The following is a 19208-nucleotide window of genomic DNA, read 5'->3' on the forward strand; positions in this document are numbered from 1 at the left end:
TCGATGGTCTTGACACAGCTGTCGTGGCCATCTTAAAAAATGCATGTGTGCATGATTTTGGCGGAACATTTTCAAACATCTTATCTTATGAGACAAGAATACAGTTTAAAGATTGTAAGAATGTAATTGAAGGCAAGTTCCATTGCTGTGCCCCCGCCCTAGCTGGTGTACAAAAGAGCACCTTCAGAACTGCTCTGTGCGCACACTTATTCAAAATCCTGCTGTATTGATTTTGACTTTGCATGTGTCTTCAAGGCCTCAAATTAAAAGCCTCTATTTATCAACAACCTGTCAATTCTCTGATTTTTTTTTTTTATTATTTTTCCACAGACAGCCTCAGACAGTCAAAGTCCTTTTTTGCCTCCATACTCCACTGCCATCGTTCCTAAACATTTCCATTCCTTCACTGGAATGTCATCTGGACCAGCTGCCTTTCAACTCTTATCCTCTTTCATAGACATCCTCAATTTTTACTAATCCCTTGCACTTCCTGATTTACTCTCTCCTCCATCACCCAGCCTTCTCTCTCTGTCATTTTCTCCATCCATCAACTTCTCAAAATATTCCCTCCACATTCTCAACACTCATTTGTCAGCAATGCCATCTCCATCCTTTATCATCCTAACATGCTGCACATCCTTTCCAGCTTGGTCCCTTTGTCTGGCCAGTTGGTAGATGTCATTTTCTCCTTCCTTAATGTTTTTCTTCTATAGCTTGCTTTATGCCTTTTTCCTTAGCCTTTGCCACTTCTCTTTTCACCTTACACCATAGCTCTTTGTACTCTTGTCTACTTTCTTCATTTCTCTGACTATCCCAATTCTTTTTTACAGACCTCTTTCTCCTTATACTTTCCTGAACATCTTCATTCCACCATCAAGTCTCGTCATCCTTCCATTGCCCAGATGTCACACCTCACACGTTCCTAGCTGTCTCCCACACCACATCTGCAGTAGTTTGACAATTGACCAAAATCGCTTCACCTCCATCCAGTGCCTGTCTCATCTCCTCTTTGAATTGCACAAAAGTCCTTCAGCTTCCACCTTCTGATCCTTTTTTAAAACTCTGTCTCTTCCTCTTTTTCACCTCTAAAGTCATTCTACAAACCACCATGCGATGCCGTCTAGCTACACTCTCCCCTGCCACCACCTTACAATTGCCAATTAATTTTAGGCTGCATCACCTACAAATAATGTAGTCCACCTGTGTGCACCTTCCTCCACTCTTATACAATACCCTGTGCTCCTTCTTTTTCTTAAATAACTATTCAACACAGATATTTCCATCCTTTTTGCAAAATCTACCACCATCTGCCTTCCCACATTCCTCTCCTTGATACTGTATCTCCCCATTACTTCCTCATCACCTCTGTTCCCTTCAAAAACATGTATTTGATCATGTGACCGTTATAAACTATGGTGATGGCTGACTGACAAAAGTGAGTACTAAGTGACTGTGTAAGTGATGTCATTCATAAAAATCATAACAGACCTCAGTGCCTGCTAAATAAATAGCATTTAATATGATTAATGGAAAATTAAGCAATGTATCTGAAGATTGCATGGGAACCTATATCCACTGACTCCACCTGGTACTATGATTCCTGAGTCCCATGTGCACCCCAAACCCAATGCTAATTTTTGGTTTCCTCTTTGGTTTCCTAGGCTAGTAAGTGGGTGGTAGTAGAAGAAGTCTATTAAAAAATTATAGGCCGACATCAAATGAGGTGGGCTTCATAGATAATTGGCCAAGCTTCTGGGGAAAACCTGGTCTTGTTAGGAGAGACAGCATCCATCCCACTTTGGATGGAGCAGCTCTCATTTCTAGAAATCTGGCCAATTTTCTTAAATCCTCCAAACCGTGACTATCCAGGGTTGGGACCAGGAAGCAGAGTTGTAGTCTTACACACCTCTCTGCAGCTTCTCTCCCCCTGCCATCCCCCCAATACCCCATCCCCGTAGAGACGGTGCCTGCTCCCAGACCACCAACAACCAGCAAAAATCTATTTAAGCATAAAAATTAAAAAAGAAAAAATAATATAGCACCTTCAACTGAACCACAGACTAAAACAGTTAAATGTGGTCTATTAAACATTAGGTCTCTCTCTTCTAAGTCCCTGTTAGTAAATGATATAATAATTGATCAACATATTGATTTATTCTGCCTTACAGAAACCTGGTTACAGCAGGATGAATATGTTAGTTTAAATGAGTCAACACCCCCGAGTCACACTAACTGTCAGAATGACCGTAGCACGGGCCTAGAGGGAGGATTAGCAGCAATCTTCCACTCCAGCTTATTAATTAATCAAAAACCCAGACAGAGCTTTAATTCATTTGAAAGCTTGACTCTTAGTCTTGTCCATCCAAATTGGACGTCCCAAAAACCAGTTTTATTTGTTGTTATCTATCGTCCACCTGGTCGTTACTGTGAGTTTCTCTGTGAATTTTCAGACCTTTTGTCTGACTTAGTGCTTGGCTCAGATAAGATAATTATAGTGGGCGATTTTAACATCCACATAGATGCTGAGAATGACAGCCTCAACACTGCATTTAATCTATTATTAGACTCAATTGGCTTCACTCAAAATGTAAATGAGTCCACCCACCACTACTTTGTTCTGACTTATGGTATGGAAATTGAAGACTTAATAGTATTCCCTGAAAACCCCCTTTTGTCTGATCATTTCTTAATAACATTTACATTTACTTTAATGGACTATCCAGCAGTAGAGGTCTTTCGGAAAGTGCTGTAACTAGGTTTAAGAATATGATTCCTTCTTTGTTATGTTCTCCAATGCCATATACCAACACAGTGCAGAGTAGCTACCTAAACTCTGTGAGTGAGATAGATTATCTCGTCAATAGTTTACATCCTCATTGAGCACAACTTTGGATGCTGTAGCTCCTCTGAAAAAGAGAGCCTTAAATCAGAAGTGCCTGACTCCTGACTCACAAACTCGCAGCTTAAAGCAGATAACCCGTACGTTTGAGAGGAAATGGTGTCTCACTAATTTAGAAGATCTTCACTTAGCCTGGAAAAAGAGTCTGTTGCTCTATAAAAAAAACCTCCGTAAAGCTAGGACATCTTACTACTCATCACTAATTGAAGAAAATAAGAACAACCCCAGGTTTCTTTTCAGCACTGTAGCCAGGCTGACAAAGAGTCAGAGCTCTATTGAGCCGAGTATTCCTTTAACTTTAACTAGTAATGACTTCATGACTTTCTTTGCTAATAAAATTTTAACTATTAGAGAAAAAATTACTCATAACCATCCCAAAGACATATCGTTATCTTTGGCTGCTTTCAGTAATGCTGGTATTTGGTTAGACTCTTTCTCTCCGATTGTTCTGTTATTTTCATTAGTCACTTCCTCCAAACCATCAACATGTCTATTAGACCCCATTCCTACCACGCTGCTCAAGGAAGCCCTACCGTTAATTAATGCTTCAATCTTAAATATGATCAATCTATCTTTATTAGTTGGCTATATACCACAGGCTTTTAAGGTGGCAGTAATTAAACCATTACTTAAAAAGCCATCACTTGACCCAGCTATCTTAGCTAATTATAGGCCAATCTCTAACCTTCCTTTTCTCTCAAAAATTCTTGAAAGGGTAGTTGTAAAACAGCTAACTGATCATCTGCAGAGGAATGGTCTATTTGAAGAGTTTCAGTCAGGTTTTAGAATTCATCATAGTACAGAAACAGCATTAGTGAAGGTTACAAATGATCTTCTAATGGCCTCAGACAGTGGATTCATCTCTGTGCTTGTCCTGTTAGAGCTCAGTGCTACTTTTGATACTGTTGACCATAAAATTTTATTACAGAGATTAGAGCATGCCATAGGTATTAAAGGCTCTGCTCTGCAGTGGTTTGAATCATATTTATCTAATAGATTACAATTTGTTCATGTAAATGGGGAGTCTTCTTCACAGACTAAGGTTAATTATGGAGTTCCACAAGGTTCTGTGCTAGGACCAATTTTATTCACTTTATACATGCTTCCCTTAGGCAGTATTATTAGAAAGCATTGCTTAAATTTTCATTGTTACGCAGATGATACCCAGCTTTATCTATCCATGAAGCCAGAGGACACACACCAATTAGTTAAACTGCAAGAATGTCTTACAGACATAAAGACATGGATGACCTCTAATTTCCTGCTTTTAAATTCAGATAAAACTGAAGTTATTGTACTTGGCCCCACAAATCTTAGAAACATGGTGTCTAACCAGATCCTTACTCTGGATGGCATTACCCTGACCTCTAGTAATACTGTGAGAAATCTTAGAGTCATTTTTTATCAGGATATGTCCTTCAATGCGCATATTAAGCAAATATGTAGGACTGCTTTTTTGCATTTGCGCAATATCTCTAAAATTAGAAAGGTCTTGTCTCAGAGTGATGCTGAAAAACTAATTCATGCATTTATTTCCTCTAGGCTGGACTATTGTAATTCATTATTATCAGGTTGTCCTAAAAGTTCCCTGAAAAGCCTTCAGTTAATTCAAAATGCTGCAGCTAGAGTACTGACGGGGACTAGAAGGAGAGAGCATATTTCACCTATATTGGCCTCTCTTCCTTGGCTTCCTGTTAATTCTAGAATAGAATTTAAAATTCTTCTTCTTACTTAAGGTTTTGAATAATCAGGTCCCATCTTATCTTAGGGACCTCGTAGTACCATATCACCCCAATAGAGCACTTCACTCTCAGACTGCAGGCTTACTTGTAGTTCCTAGGGTTTTTAAGAGTAGAATGGGAGGCAGAGCCTTCAGCTTTCAGGCTCCTCTCCTGTGGAATCAGCTCCCAAGTCGGATCAGGGAGACAGACAGCCTCTCTACTTTTAAGATTAGGCTTAAAACTTTCCTTTTTGCTAAAGCTTATAGTTAGGGCTTGCGTGGTTGCCGTCATACCTGTCCAGGCGTTCTCACTGTGTTTTGTATGATGACACTACTTCTAACCTTAGTGACATGAAATTCGGGGTCCCACAGGGATCCGTTTTAGGCCCCCTGTTTTTCTACCTTTATGAAGCACCCCTTGGGCATATACTGCAGCATTTTGGGATTGACTTTCATTGTTATGCTGATGATACTCAATTGTACATGCAGATAACTGCTGGTAATCTTACTCACATAAAATCTTTAGAAGACTGCCTTGCAGCAGTGAGAAGCTGGATGTCTAGTAACTTCCTACTTTTAAACTCTGATAAGACTGAAATGATGGTTCTTGGTCCAGAGAGGCATCAGCATCAATTTGACCAGTTAGCACTTAGTTTAGGTTTGTATGTTACACATCATACAGACAAAGTGAGGAACCTTGTACTTATTGTACTTTGACCTCCACATTAGAGACATTAAGAGGACTGCTTTCTTCCACCTGTGAAATATAGCGAAGATTCGTCCCATCCTGTCTATGGCTGATGCTGAGACTCTGATACATACATTTATCTCTTCTAGACTGGACTATTGCAATGCTGTATTTTCTGGTTTACCACAGTCCAGCCTTAGGGGTCTTCATTTGGTTTAAAATGCTGCTGCCAGACTTTTGGCACGAGGCTGAAGGTTTGACCACATTACACCCCTTTTGGCATCCCTTCATTGGCTTCCTGTCTCTCTGAGATCGGATTTTAAGTTCTTGTTACTGGCCTTTAAAACTGTTCACGGACTGGCACCTCCCTAACCTGGCTGACCTGATTGAGCACTACGTGCCGGCTCAGGCCTTGAGTTCACAGGGTGCAGGACTGCTGTGTGTTCCTAGGGTGAATAAAAAGTCTGCGGGTCACAGAGCCTTTTCTTATTGTGCCCCAGCTCTGTGGAATGATCTCCCGGTGCAAATACAGCAGTCAGACTCGGTGGAGATTTTTAAATCTAGATTGAAGACCCATTTTTCCCCCATTTTATCATTAGTATTTTATGTTATTGTGTGTTTTTTTATTCCTTTTACTTTTGTATGTCTTTATTTTTTTATTGTGCTTTTTAATCTTTTAATTCATTTTGTTCTGTTTTTCAAGTTGTGTTGTGTGAAGTGCCTTGAGGCGACCCCGCCGTGAATTGGCGCTACATGAATTAATAAATTACATTTGATTTTAAGAAGAAGACAAGTACATAATAAACAAATATGTGAATTCAGTGCAATTGATTTCTGTGCATTGGGTTGTGTGCAGAACCTTATAACTTCACTTGCCATACAAGACTTACAAGATTTTAATTTATCAAATTTGATACCTTCACCTCAGATTGTGCTGGAATGGATATTGTGAAGGATGGAAACAACGTCAGTTAAAAATACAGAATGCCAATATTTCATAACAGTAAATCACATCGTCTCAAAGCTCTAATTTAGGTATAAATGCAAACTGCTCACTTTCCCAAATGCATTATAATAAAGAAGAATTACAAACAGCCATAGTGTCTTTCAGTGTGTCCTACTGTGTACAAGGAATAAAGAACAGAACTCTTTTATTTTAAGTGTTGTTCACTTATTTTTTGGTTTATCAGGTCATTATCCAAATAACAAACATCAAACACATACATACTAATAGAACATGTTCCATCATGACATTTGCTGAGCACATTCTTTGTTATATATAAATTTTATGGCATTGGTTTACAAAGCCAAAAAATGGAACATTTCTTTTGCCAGTGCAAATAAAATGATGTAAATGCTGTTTCTGTTGTAACAATGATTTTTAAGCTAACACATTTCTTTTATTTACAAATAGTCAAAACATTATATTGTACCTAGTTTCATTTAGGTCAGTGTCTTCACGGAAACATTTATAATTATTGTTACAATATAAGAATAGTTAGTAAGGGTCCATATCACTCATGTTAATGTTCCAAAATTACAGAATTTACTTCATTTGATATAGTGCCACTGATTTCAAAGGTGGTTAAACCACCTTGTGAAAAAATTGCATCACAAGTCTTTCAGTCTGCTGCAATAATTCTGAAAAGTAAATCTGAATGCAGCTATAACAGATTTGGTATGAATTTGCATTTAAATCAAAATTCAAGCCAAATCAAGATAGGATTACATTAATACTGTTTTGTGTTATGCAGTTAAACCAAAGCAGTTCAATGTATTGCACATTTGCAACAAAAAAAGAATAAACTAACAAAAAAATACATTTAAAAAAACCTTTAAGAAGTTTAAATTTTGGAAAGAAAATCACTGAATTTTCCATTGTGGTTCAATAATAGAAAACATTTTATTTTACTAATTTGAAATGAAAAGCCTATAATGAAACTTGACTGAGCTTTTTGACTAATTTACTGTATCAGTGTCACATTTTTATATGACTAAAGTTTGAAACATCCAAATAATACCAGGTAATAACAAAAATAAGAGATTGTGGGCAACTGATATCTCAACCATCTACAACTAACAATATTTAAAGAAATTACATAAACTGAATGTTTAAAAATACATAGCCCACTGACAGATGATCACGTCACACATGAATACAAACAAAAAATTAAATTTTTAGGATCAAATGTACCAAAATTCCCTACAATGTGTTATCTCTGCTAGCTGCTCTAATTTCAAGAAAACCTACGATGATACTTGATCCCTTGGATCATTTTGTTCTTCCAGCAATAGAATAAGGATTACAGTGGAAACATAATCATTCCATGAAATAAAGACCTTCAAACATTTCTTCTAAGCCATTTCTCACTATGCTAAGCATTTTTTTTTTCGCATGTTGTAGAGTACCTGTGCTTTGTAATATCCTTTGGTCATTTATGATGTCATGTGGCAAACTCTTGAAGCTGTGAAAAGCATTAATGTTTTGTTTTCGCAAACTGTTGTGTTTGACACAGAAGAAAAAAATGTTCTTGGAACACAATGACAACACTGGTGGTCATCTTCCAGTTTGAGCCATGAATTGGCTGCTGTTTCACTGAAAATGTGTGTGTGTTTTTTTTATTTATTTAATGATATGTAGGTGCTCCCCGAGCAACTTAATGATGACGTAGAAGGCACCTGTTGGAAAGAGTGCTGAAAACAGGAGTTGGTCCAGTGGATGAGGTTTTTAATTGGAGCAAGTGTTGATGTTCTTGCCATCAGCAGCGTCCTCCACAAGTGCTAAGTGATAATCAGTAGACAGTGTGAAGTGGGACACGCAGCCCACCAGGCCTCCAATGTACTGTCTGTTTGTGTGCAGTGCAATCTCCTTCATGCCACCTACACAGCAAGAGCAAGAAAACAAACAAATGTTAACATTGTGGGAGACGAGGCATGATCATGAGCTATGACCTTTAACCTACCAACATATAAAGGCCCGTTGATATTGAGTTGTCTCATCTTCCCCGCTGACCTGCCTGTCTTTGCTCCGTAGTCATCAACAGTCAGCTTTCCTGACGGGCCATCCCTGGACACATGAGCCATAACCAAAAAATATCAATATAATTAAGCTTTTTAAACAATTTTGGGCTTGGTCTAAGCATTTGTCGCAAAGCAGATGAGTATCTTTTAATCATTAAGACAATTAGAAATCATGAATAAACATGATCGGTCGGACATCTGACACTACCCTTGGAGTTTCACCCAGGGAACTCTCTCCAATCAAATCATCAAGGCACACAGGTTGATTGCAAATGAGGCAGAGTAGGAGGTTCACTTACAACGTAAAACAACGTACTGAAACTAACTTATTATTAAAACCCCACAAATTGTCCATGCGTTAACATAAATCAGCATTCCCCATCTGCAGGTGTCCACTCTGAACACCAGAGGGCACCATTGCACCACCAACTCCAGTAGGCAGGCATCAGCCTAATCTCCAGGTTGACAACACATCCAGGCAGGTAGCATCGGACATCAGGGCAGAGCAACGGACTCAACTCCAGGCAAAGCAGCAGTGGCGTCTGCAGAGCTCACTCCTTTCCATCATGAACCTGTTACTTCAACAGTATAAACACAAGTGACGCACGAATGTGTAGAGGAGGAAGCCGAGCCACCAATACATACCACTCCATCAGTGCGAGCCAGTAGAGCACAAGCTGAGAAATCAACACCACACCGAAGTGTCCAACAGCCAGCAACCACCCGGCACCACCCATACCAAGCAGCGCACAACCAGTGACAACTCTCACAAAGGTCTCTATTAACGAAACCATTTGCATAAGCACTTTAACAGTGCAGACACTTCAACACACACACAGCCGTGGCCTGCACCTACCTCCCTTCACAGGAACACGGAAGTGGAAACGCCAGACAAACATCTGCAGCAAACCTCCACAAGTCAGAGAGAGAAGAGCACTGTCCGCCCACTTTTATGAGAACACTCTCCTACACTGATTGGCTGAAATCCAACCACCAGCTGAAGACCATTAAGCTCATTCATACTGCTACACACTCTACAGTAAACCATATTTTCAAGACTATAATTCATGTTTTTTTTTTTTGTTGGGGGGGGGGGGGGGGTCCTGGTACTTATATTCTGAAGTGATTTTTCTATGAAAAAATACAGAAATGCCATCTATGGTCACAAGATGACAATTCATGTAATTCATTCTCTGGAGAGGAAGGCGGCAGTAATGCACCATTAAGCTGGACACTAACCACCACAAAACAAGGAGAAGAAATAGAAAATCTGAGTAAATCATTCTTTGAAAGAATGAGTAAATTTAAGAAAACAGGTTCTCAAACTTAAAACTTTCTATAACTGAAATATAATTTCCATACTACTCAGAAGAACACTTGTTTGGACTTTGTTAGATAACAAGAACGTCAGTGGTAGGCTAGAAAGTCAAATCTAAGGTATATTTACCTCATATAATAATCAGTTCAGTGGTAACCAGAAGCACATTACTTGTGTTTTGTGCCTCAAACATTAATTAATTTTTAATTAAAGTTTTCAAACATCTATTTATATTGCACATGTACCTCACCTATGACATGTTTTTTTCCCTCTAGTCTAGTGTTTAAGGTGGTCTAGTGGTTAAGGTGTTGGGCTTGAGACCAGAAGATCCTCGGTTCAAATACCTGCCTGACTGGAAAATCACTAAGGGCCCTTGAGCAAGGTCTTTAATCCCCTATTGCTCCCAGTGTGTAGTGAGCACCTTGTATGGCAGCACCCTCACATCGGGGTGAATGTGAGGCATAATTGGAGAGTGCTTTGAGTGTCTGATGCAGATGGAAAAGCGCTATATAAATGCAGTCCATTTACCTTTTACCATTTTCCCTCTTCATTATGCTTTTTTTTGTACAGATATGACAAATACTTCAATGTGACATATTGTCTGGAAAATACGGTAAGTATGAGTTGTACAGTGCATTAGCTGTAAAGTCATGACAACAGCACTAGAAAACATTACTGTTGGTTAGTTTGACTAAAAACAGGGCATGCTTGAGTTCTTACCTGACAGCTTTGACTCTGTGCCATTTTCCATCACTAAAGGAGCCATTGATGACAATGTTAGCCACACCGCTGCCCAGATTGTAACTACAATATGGAAGTGGACAAACAACAGCAACAGAAAAGTTTGATTAACTGTAAGTCACTAAAGTGGCGAATCCTGGTACTGAAATGAACACCTATTGCATCCATACTGATTGCCCTCCACCATGAAATAACTGAAATAGACTCTGTGTGCATCTGTCCATCCATGTGTGTGTTGCATTTTGAGAGCTCGAGATTTCCCTGTTGCCCTTTTCGGAGACATTACTTACCTGCACAATATTCTAAATTGACACAAATGTGATGTCTGTGTATGTGACCTTGACCCAGATTTCCAAGGTAATGTCTGAGAAAGACACCCACTGTGTCCCCCCAAAATACATATGTCAATTCTAGAGCTTACATTTGTATTGAACACCCATAGCAAATCATGTATCCTGCCTCCCTTTATCACACAACATTTGACCTTGAACCTCAGGTTGGACCTTGGACCTTAGGGTCAAAATGTACTCTTTCCTGTATTATTTGCAGGGTGACCGGATGTCCCACTTTGTGCTCCAAATTGAGATGGTTTCTGGTGTTGTTATATCAGTTTTGAAATGCGTGTTTTAAACACATATTTCAAAACTATAGCCTGGCGGTCAATAACAAACCATCTCAATTTAGGGCACAAAGTGGGACATCTGGTCACCCTGATTATTTGGCCTTTTCCCTCCCATTTTTACTGTCCCCTACCGTGAAATGTGGGGCCAGAATTTTCAGTTTTCAAATTGCCTTTTTTTAACAAATGAAAAAAAATAACATATTTCCAGATACAGCTTTATTTGTAAATCCAACACACAGTAACAGTAACGTGTGTTGGTTTTTACACACACACACACACATATATATATATATATATATATATATATATATATATATATATATATAACTTGTCTTTGGTAACTTTGATAACTTGTCCGGAATTAGTTTGTTTAAAATTTTAACCAGAAGTCAAAACTGCCTTGCTGTGCATCTCTCCTGGAACACGTCTGCAAGAGTTTATGGCTGCGAAAAGAAATGATCTTTTTTTTCTCTCCCCTTTTTATCCTCTCTGGTCACCAAGTCTCTTTTGCTGAGAGAAGGCTGATCTTAGACAGAAGCACTGACTCGTTGTTGTTTGTGATTACCTTTGAATTTACTCAGAAGTCTCAGTAACTGCCAGTGTACTGGAGTCAATACTAAAAGTTATCTGTTTAACTTTTAGCTGTAACTTCCGCTAAAATTTTTTTTTTTTTTTTTTTTTTTTTTTTTTTTTTTTTTTTTTTTTTAGAGGTTTATCGGTTTAGCTTCATAAAAGTTAATTTTCAGTTAGCGGATTAACGGTTATCAAAGCTAACTTTTTGGTTAGTTGTGACCACATCGTGGATTTACGATATTATTTTTCCAATAGTTATGTTTCATATGATACAATACCTGAAAATGAGCGCACCATCCTGAAGCCCCATAGAGAGAAAATCACTGTTGGGTCTCATTGGACTGTCTCCTCGCCACAGCAACAAACCATCTTTAGCTGTGCTTTTAAAACGAATGAAAAGATTGTTCCTGGAGCCAGACATCCTGAAAAGAAAAAAAATTACACATTGACATGACAAAGGATGAAAACCAAGGTCATAATAATACATAATTTCCTGTCTGTCTCTGCACACACAATAGGTACTTCCTACATCTATGTGCGCATGCATGACCCGGAATTTAGTACTTAGAGGCAAAGAGGTGCAACTTGTGGGGTGATGGAAAGGGTAACAGCTTTTAAAGGCATTAAAATCCCTTTGCACTCGTCACACTGACCTTTTAAGAATATCTCTGTTGTCATAGATCAGATAACTTCGGCCAATGAACTGTGGAATCTCGATTGCTTCTGTCACAGCTGTGCAGCAAATAAACAGTGCAATTACTTTATGTCGTCAAAAGGTGGCGACATCAGCAAATCGCTCCTCACCATATGTGCGTTATCAACATTAACCAAGGTTGGGTAGGATTACTTTGAAAGAATACATGTGGATTACATGTATGTATATACATACATTTGGATTACTTGTAATCTGATTACTTTTGGATTACATTTCAAAGTAATCCTACCCAACCCTGACATTAACATACATCTATGTAGTTATTATTTTAATCCATGCAAGAAAACTTACTGTTCAAACAATAATTTCCACATTCTTCACAGGGAAAGCATTCAAACACAGAGACAGCAAAAATAAGATAAAGGATTAACTTTTCCAGTGTTATCTTCCATTACACTACATGATAGCAAAGGGGGTACCCATGGAATCCAACAAAAAGAAAAAAATATATACACTGTGACAACTATAACATATGTTATTGCTATATTGAATTTCTTCATTTTTAAATAAGGACTAACACTTTAGTTGCTTGGTTTGCTCTTTTTTTCAGTATATACACAGACCAAACCACGACAACAGGATAAATAAAGTTTACACACACACACACGTATTTTTTTATATATATATATATATATATATATATATATATATATATATACACACACACACACACACACACACACACACAGAGTGTGTCCAGGAAGCATTCACAGCACTTTATCCACATTTTTTGTATGTTACAGTCAGTGGTAGGCACAGCTAACCAAAAAGTTAGCTTTCATAACTGGTAATCAGCTAACTGAAAAGTTATTCTTTCTAACGCTAAACCGATAAACTGTCTAAAAACTTATCAGAAGCTCCAGATAACCAATAACATTCAATTTTGCCTCCCATATGTTCTCAGCTCCTAAGAAGCTGATTTTGAGTTTAAATGCCACCAAAGCTTCTAACAGAACAAACAGCAAACAGAAACCCAAACAGCCAATGAGCCAGCGCTTCTATTTTGTGCACTCTGCTCCCTGCTGTAGGAACGCATCATTTACCTTGACAGGATACAGTGGTCCAGCGATGAGGCAGAGGTCTTGAAATGGAAAGCAGGTTTGAATTATGGTTTTGCTTTATAAATAAAATTATTACAGATAGAATAACTACATTAATGTAAACTCTTAAAATGTACAAAGTGATATATAACACATCTGTTAATTTTAAAATAATGTACTAATTCTGAAGATTTGAACATTAACACACCAACGGGATTATGGGTAAACTAAGCCTCCACTCATACTGATTGGTTGACTCATTCATTCTATGTAAAAATCAACCCAAGTGAATTAATGGAACGTGTTGGTGTTTACAAATAAATGAGCTTTTGTAAAATATGTCATTTTCTCATTTGTATAAAAAAAAAAGAAAGACATTTTCAAGATCCCACTAGATAGCAGACTTAAGCACACACATGATGACATCACACTCTATCTGGTTAGGGAGACAAGGTTTCTTTCAATAACAAGAACTGTCAAAAAACTTTCTCGTGTGTGGTTGCTGGAGTTGTGTGGTGATAGGAATCGCCGTTTGAATGCATTAATAACAATGTCAGTCGCACAAAGAAATCAAATAATAGTGAAAACATGTTTGGTTCAGTGTCATAACACATCAATCAGTCGCTCCGTGAGGCATCATAACATCTGATCAGTTAGCGGCTCGGTGCTGTGTTATGACAGATCAGTCGCTCCGTGAGGTGTCATAACATCAACCCTGGTTCACATGGCAAGATAATTAGGTCGATATTGGACCCGATCTTCCCCTTCTGACAATCTTAAGGATGCCCCTACAATCGTGATGACACTAAATATAATCTTATCAGATATTCCTGCTGTGTGTGGTGTGTTAAGAAGGACGTGAGGAGCAAAATGTGACATGCAGCCAATCAGAAAGCGAGGTGTCTGACCTGGGAATGTTCGTGTGTGAAATCTGTTCGTGTGTGGTGTTTTTACCGTGTGGCTGACACGGTAAAAACCACTGTACAACTGTACAACTAAACCTGTCAGATCTATGATTTTTTTTATCTCCACGTGTGTGGTCTCTCAGGTTTTGGAAACCTACAGATCATTTTAAAATCCTGCTATCGACAACACTGTGATATAACCGGTCACCAGTAGATGGCAGTGTTCTATGCATTTTGACACCGGTTATATCACACGGCCTGAATCGCAATTTAACAGAATTTTCGGCTTTGAGAAGCAACCTGGGCTTCTTCTGGCATTTTTACATAAAACAAACACAATAACAATGTCTATAAACCCAGAGAATATATTCACGAGAGTTTTAGGCACAATATACAAAGAGTTTAATGCTGTTGTCCCTGTGGAGCCTGATCAGAGCATTTCAAATGCATTTCTTCTGTCGTGAATACCCATAATGCACTGCGCACACACCATGTCCACACTAAAACCTTCAAAATTAGTGCATTACTTTAAAACTAAAACATATATCTGATATTTTCACTTTAGAAAACTTCAGACGTGACGTTAATTTAAATAACTTGTCCGAAATGAGTTTGGTTAAAATTTTAACCATAAGTTAAAACTGTATGCCTCTGGATGACTTGGGTGCTATTGCCAGTGTATCAGTATAGGGTCAAAACAAATGAGCTTTTCTTTCTTTCTCTTTCTTTCTTTCTTTCTTTCTTTCTTTCTTTCTTTCTTTCTTTCTCTCTCTCTCTCTCTCCTATGAGCTTTTTTTTATGACCAGTTGTACTTTGTCTGCAGAGGATAGAGTGGCTTCTTCTAGAACCAACTCTTTGTTTGTAGAGTATAGAACTGTGCATCTACTACAAAAAGCTACATCTGCAAAAATATTAGCGGTCTAAAAATTATCGGACTAAAACTTATCTGAAGATAATTGGTCCGATGATGGTTTTCAAAGTTATCTGAAAAGCTAATCCAATAAAGAAAACATTATCTTCGATAATTAGCGGTTAGCGGATTAGCGGAAATGTGCCCACCACTGGTTACAGCCTTATTCAAAAACAGAGTAAATTCATTTTTCCCCTCAAGATTCTACTCACAACAACCCATAATGACAACATTTTGGTAAAAAAAAACTAAGGAAGCACATGTACATTAGTATTCACACCCTTTGCTCAATACTTTGTCGATACACCTTTAGCAGCAATTACTGCCTCAAGTGTTCTTGAATATGATGCCACAAGCTTGGTGCACCTATCTTTGGGCAGTTTGCCCATTCCTCTTTACAGCACCTCTCAAGATCCATCAGGTTGGAGGGGGAGCATTGGTGCACAGCCATTTTCAGATCTCTAAAGTGATGTTCAATCGGATTTAGGTCTGGGCTCTGGCTGTGGCACTCAAAGACATTCACAGAGTTGTCCTGAAGCCACTCCTTTGATATCTTGGCTGTGTTTGATTGTGTGGGTTGCCATGTGCCTTTTACTAAGGAGTGGCTTCCATCTGGCCACACTACCATACAGGCCTGATTGGTGGATTGCTGCAGAGATTGTTCTTCTAGAAGGTTCTCCTCTCTCCACAGAGGAATGCTGGAGTTCTAAGTGACCACTGAGTTCTTGGTCACCTCCCTGACTAATGCTACGTTTACACATAACGACGACAAGTCACGAATGCCACGAAGTACACATTCTTGGCCGCTGATCACGAATGTGATTATTCGGGGCAGAGGCGTCAGGTGTCCTCAGGAACTGCTGCAACCTGTTACCACACGTTACGATTAATGGCACATGTTGCCGGAGAATTATCGGGAACCATTACGCACGGTCAAGAATAGTGTTCCGCGTTGTTACGTGCTATTGCGCGCTACTGCGCGTAACAGCGCATCGTTAAGTTCTGTCACGTTGTGAACGAGGTGAATTGTCTCCACAAACACACCCATATTCATCCAACTGAATTCAGATCGCTCCAGTTTTTCAGAAGAACTTTGTGACTGCATGCGTAGTTGGGCTCTGTGCCAGAGGAGGAAAAGGACAGCGCCAGATGTGTGGCTTCATGCGGCTCTCGTCTGGCGCATTTTCCCAAACATCAGGCACATGCAGCAGGTGGAACACCTGCAGGAGCGCGCTGAAGAGCACTGAAATTTGACTTTTAGCCGACTTGGTGTCAGCAATCAAGCAATGTTGTGCAGCACAGGGTTTAATTGTGCACGCACTTCTTCCTCCACCGAACTGGGGGAGGTACAGAGATGTCTGGCTGCACGTGAATTTCCTCTCGCTCCTCTGGTTCAGACTCGTTCTCCCGCTCATCGGTTACAGCAGGTGGAACACCTGCAGGAGCTTCCTGAGGAGCTTCAGCAGGAACTGTGGACCGACATTTGAAGCCGAGTTTAATTGTGCGCACATGACAGAAAACTGATCCGTCGTGGCGTGCAGTGAAATGTGACGCCGCGTTACAAGTCGTGTCAAAACTTGACAGTTTCCGTGCCACTTCGTAATAACGCGTGACAGTTTGGGCTCCAAGAACCATCACAGGAACCACTACGAACGTTGTCACGTTCTATTAAGGATCAATACTCATCAAGATGGATCAATGCGCTCAGTTGCGACCTCCACGACATGAGACGAAATGAGGGTGGTGTGTGACATTCGTGGAAGAAAAACATGCTCCACGAATATCAAGAATATCACGCACCAACACGCACTATTAAGAAACCTATTCAGATGCGTTAAGTCACATTAAGAATGTCAGGAATGTGTCACGAATGACAGAAAAATGACATTCGTAACGCGTCTTGCTTATGTGTAAACGCACCTTAAGGTCCTTCTCCCCTGATTGCTCAGTTTAGACGGGCGGCCAGCTCTAGGAAGAGTCCTGGTGGAGCCAAACTTCTTCCATTTATGGATAATGGAGATCACTGTGCTCACTGGGACCTTCAGAGCAGCAGAAATGTTTCTGTACCCTTCCCCAAATTTGCGACTCAAGACAATCCTGTCTTGGAGGTCTATAGACCTTTAACTTCATGATTAGTTTGTGGTCTGACATGCGCTGTCAACTGTGGGACCTTATATGTGGGCAGGTGTGTGCCTTTCCAGAATCAACTGAACTGTCCAATCAACTGAATTTACCCCAGGTGGACTCTAATTAAGCTGCAGAAATATCTCAGGGATGATCGGTGGAAACAGGATGCACCTGAGCTCAATTTTGAGCTTCATATCAAAGGTTGTGAATACTTACGTACATGTGATTTATTAGATTTTATATTAATAAATTTGCAAAAATCAAAAAAAAAAAATTCACATTGTCATTATATGACATCATGTGTAGAACTGTGAGGAAAAAAATGAATTTCATCCATTTTGGAATAAGGCTGTAACATAAAATGTGGAATAAGTGAAGTGCTGTGAATACTTTCCATATTTTATATATATATATACACACACACACACACACACACACACACACACCACACATATGAATGTAATAGTAATGAATACAATTAGGCTCTTCTAAGATTCCTCTGTGGATTCAAATACAAATGTTTTATTTACAGACAGACAGACAGACAGACAGACAGACAGACAGACAGACAGACAGACATAGATAGATAGATAGATAGATAGATAGATAGATAGATAGATAGATAGATAGATAGATAGATAGATAGATAGATAGATAGATAGATAGATAGATAGATAGATAGATAGATAGAGCTCAAAAGTTTACATACTCTGGCAGAATTTTTTATTGTTTTGGCCATTTTTTTTTTAGAGACTATGATTGATAACACAAAAAATATTTTTTCACTCACGGTTAGTGGTTGTGTGAAGCCATTTATTGTGAAAGAACTGTGTTTACTCTTTTAAATCATAGCAACAGAAAGAAATAACATATATCGTAACACCCAAACACACCAAGTAAGCCTCAAATCTTTTTTTTTTAATCTCAATCCAAGTTTTTTTTTCCAAAACCACCCACACGTCATAACATTATTTCTAGGCCAGGTTCAATTTATTCACCAAATTGCATGAAAACTGGTTTGTTACCTTCTAATTAAGCACAAGCAAAGGCACAGATGTGGGTGAAAGTATCAACTTTTTGGTAATAAATGTGATTCCTGATCATCTATAATCAATCCCCTATTATTATTGCTGTTTTTGTTTGTTTTTCTTTTTTAACACAACTGTTTCTACAGTATTTGTTACTGAATGGTCAGCCTCTTCACAACAACAGTTTTATATCTGCATTACCATCTGACAAACATGGTGCACAGGCTAACTCACCTTTCTGGCAGTGCTTTCCATCATACCCTAGGGGGCAGTCACACTCATATCCATCCCACTTTGGCCTACAGGTGCTTCCGTTGGCACAGGGGCTGTTCACACATGGGTGTGCTGCATTTGCCACATTAACACCACCAGCAGAGTCACTTGTTATTGAGATTGGACGGTCATTGAGTACAAGCTAATGAAGGACAAAGAACAGATGAGATATGTGTCACCAATACGGCATCATTATTGTTTGTACTTAGAAGCAGATTAAAAGTGGAGATATTTCTGTTGTTGATCATTTGTGACAGATTCTGTACTAGATTATGAACTCTGGTACTGGTCTCCATATTCAGTTTAGAAAGTTTTTCAGAGATTACCAAATTGCCAAATTGGCTGCCTACTGCAATATGACACAAATTTTACTGCAATTGTCACATTTGACATTGCACATTTCAGTAATAGCATATAGTCTTAAAACAAATAGTAAACACAGTTACCAGTACCTTATTTCATAGATATGCCTACTGTGGCCGCATCATCTATGATTAGTATGACCATATACTAATGCAAACCACAATTAAGCTTTTCTTAACGATAGCGCATCATTATTCAAATGTATGAAGTTGGTGTAGCAGTGTCTACATTATCCTCACTGCATATTCATCACATCACAATAAAT

General features: G+C 38.9%; 1 protein-coding gene across 4 annotated transcripts in view; it reads right to left on the reverse strand.

Moving 5' to 3' along the window:
- Window positions 1–6492: 6492 nt before the first annotated feature.
- The window catches only part of LOC117510634 (pikachurin), a 147646-nt gene continuing 134930 nt past the window's right edge, over window positions 6493–19208 (reverse strand). For 3 of the 4 annotated variants that reach the window (XM_034170430.1, XM_034170427.1, XM_034170428.1), the window contains 7 exons: window positions 18542–18722; window positions 12589–12612; window positions 12236–12314; window positions 11861–12004; window positions 10367–10450; window positions 8271–8374; window positions 6493–8187 (listed from right to left, as the gene is read on the reverse strand). In XM_034170430.1, coding sequence (XP_034026321.1) covers window positions 8036–8187; window positions 8271–8374; window positions 10367–10450; window positions 11861–12004; window positions 12236–12314; window positions 12589–12612; window positions 18542–18722 — 768 coding nt within the window. In that variant the 3' untranslated portion in view covers window positions 6493–8035. The remainder of the gene's footprint in view (window positions 8188–8270; window positions 8375–10366; window positions 10451–11860; window positions 12005–12235; window positions 12315–12588; window positions 12613–18541; window positions 18723–19208) is intronic. The other variant, XM_034170429.1, reaches the window with a different exon arrangement.

Source organism: Thalassophryne amazonica, chromosome 5, assembly GCF_902500255.1.
Source record: "Thalassophryne amazonica chromosome 5, fThaAma1.1, whole genome shotgun sequence".
In the NCBI taxonomy this organism is placed as follows: Eukaryota; Metazoa; Chordata; class Actinopteri; order Batrachoidiformes; family Batrachoididae; genus Thalassophryne; species Thalassophryne amazonica.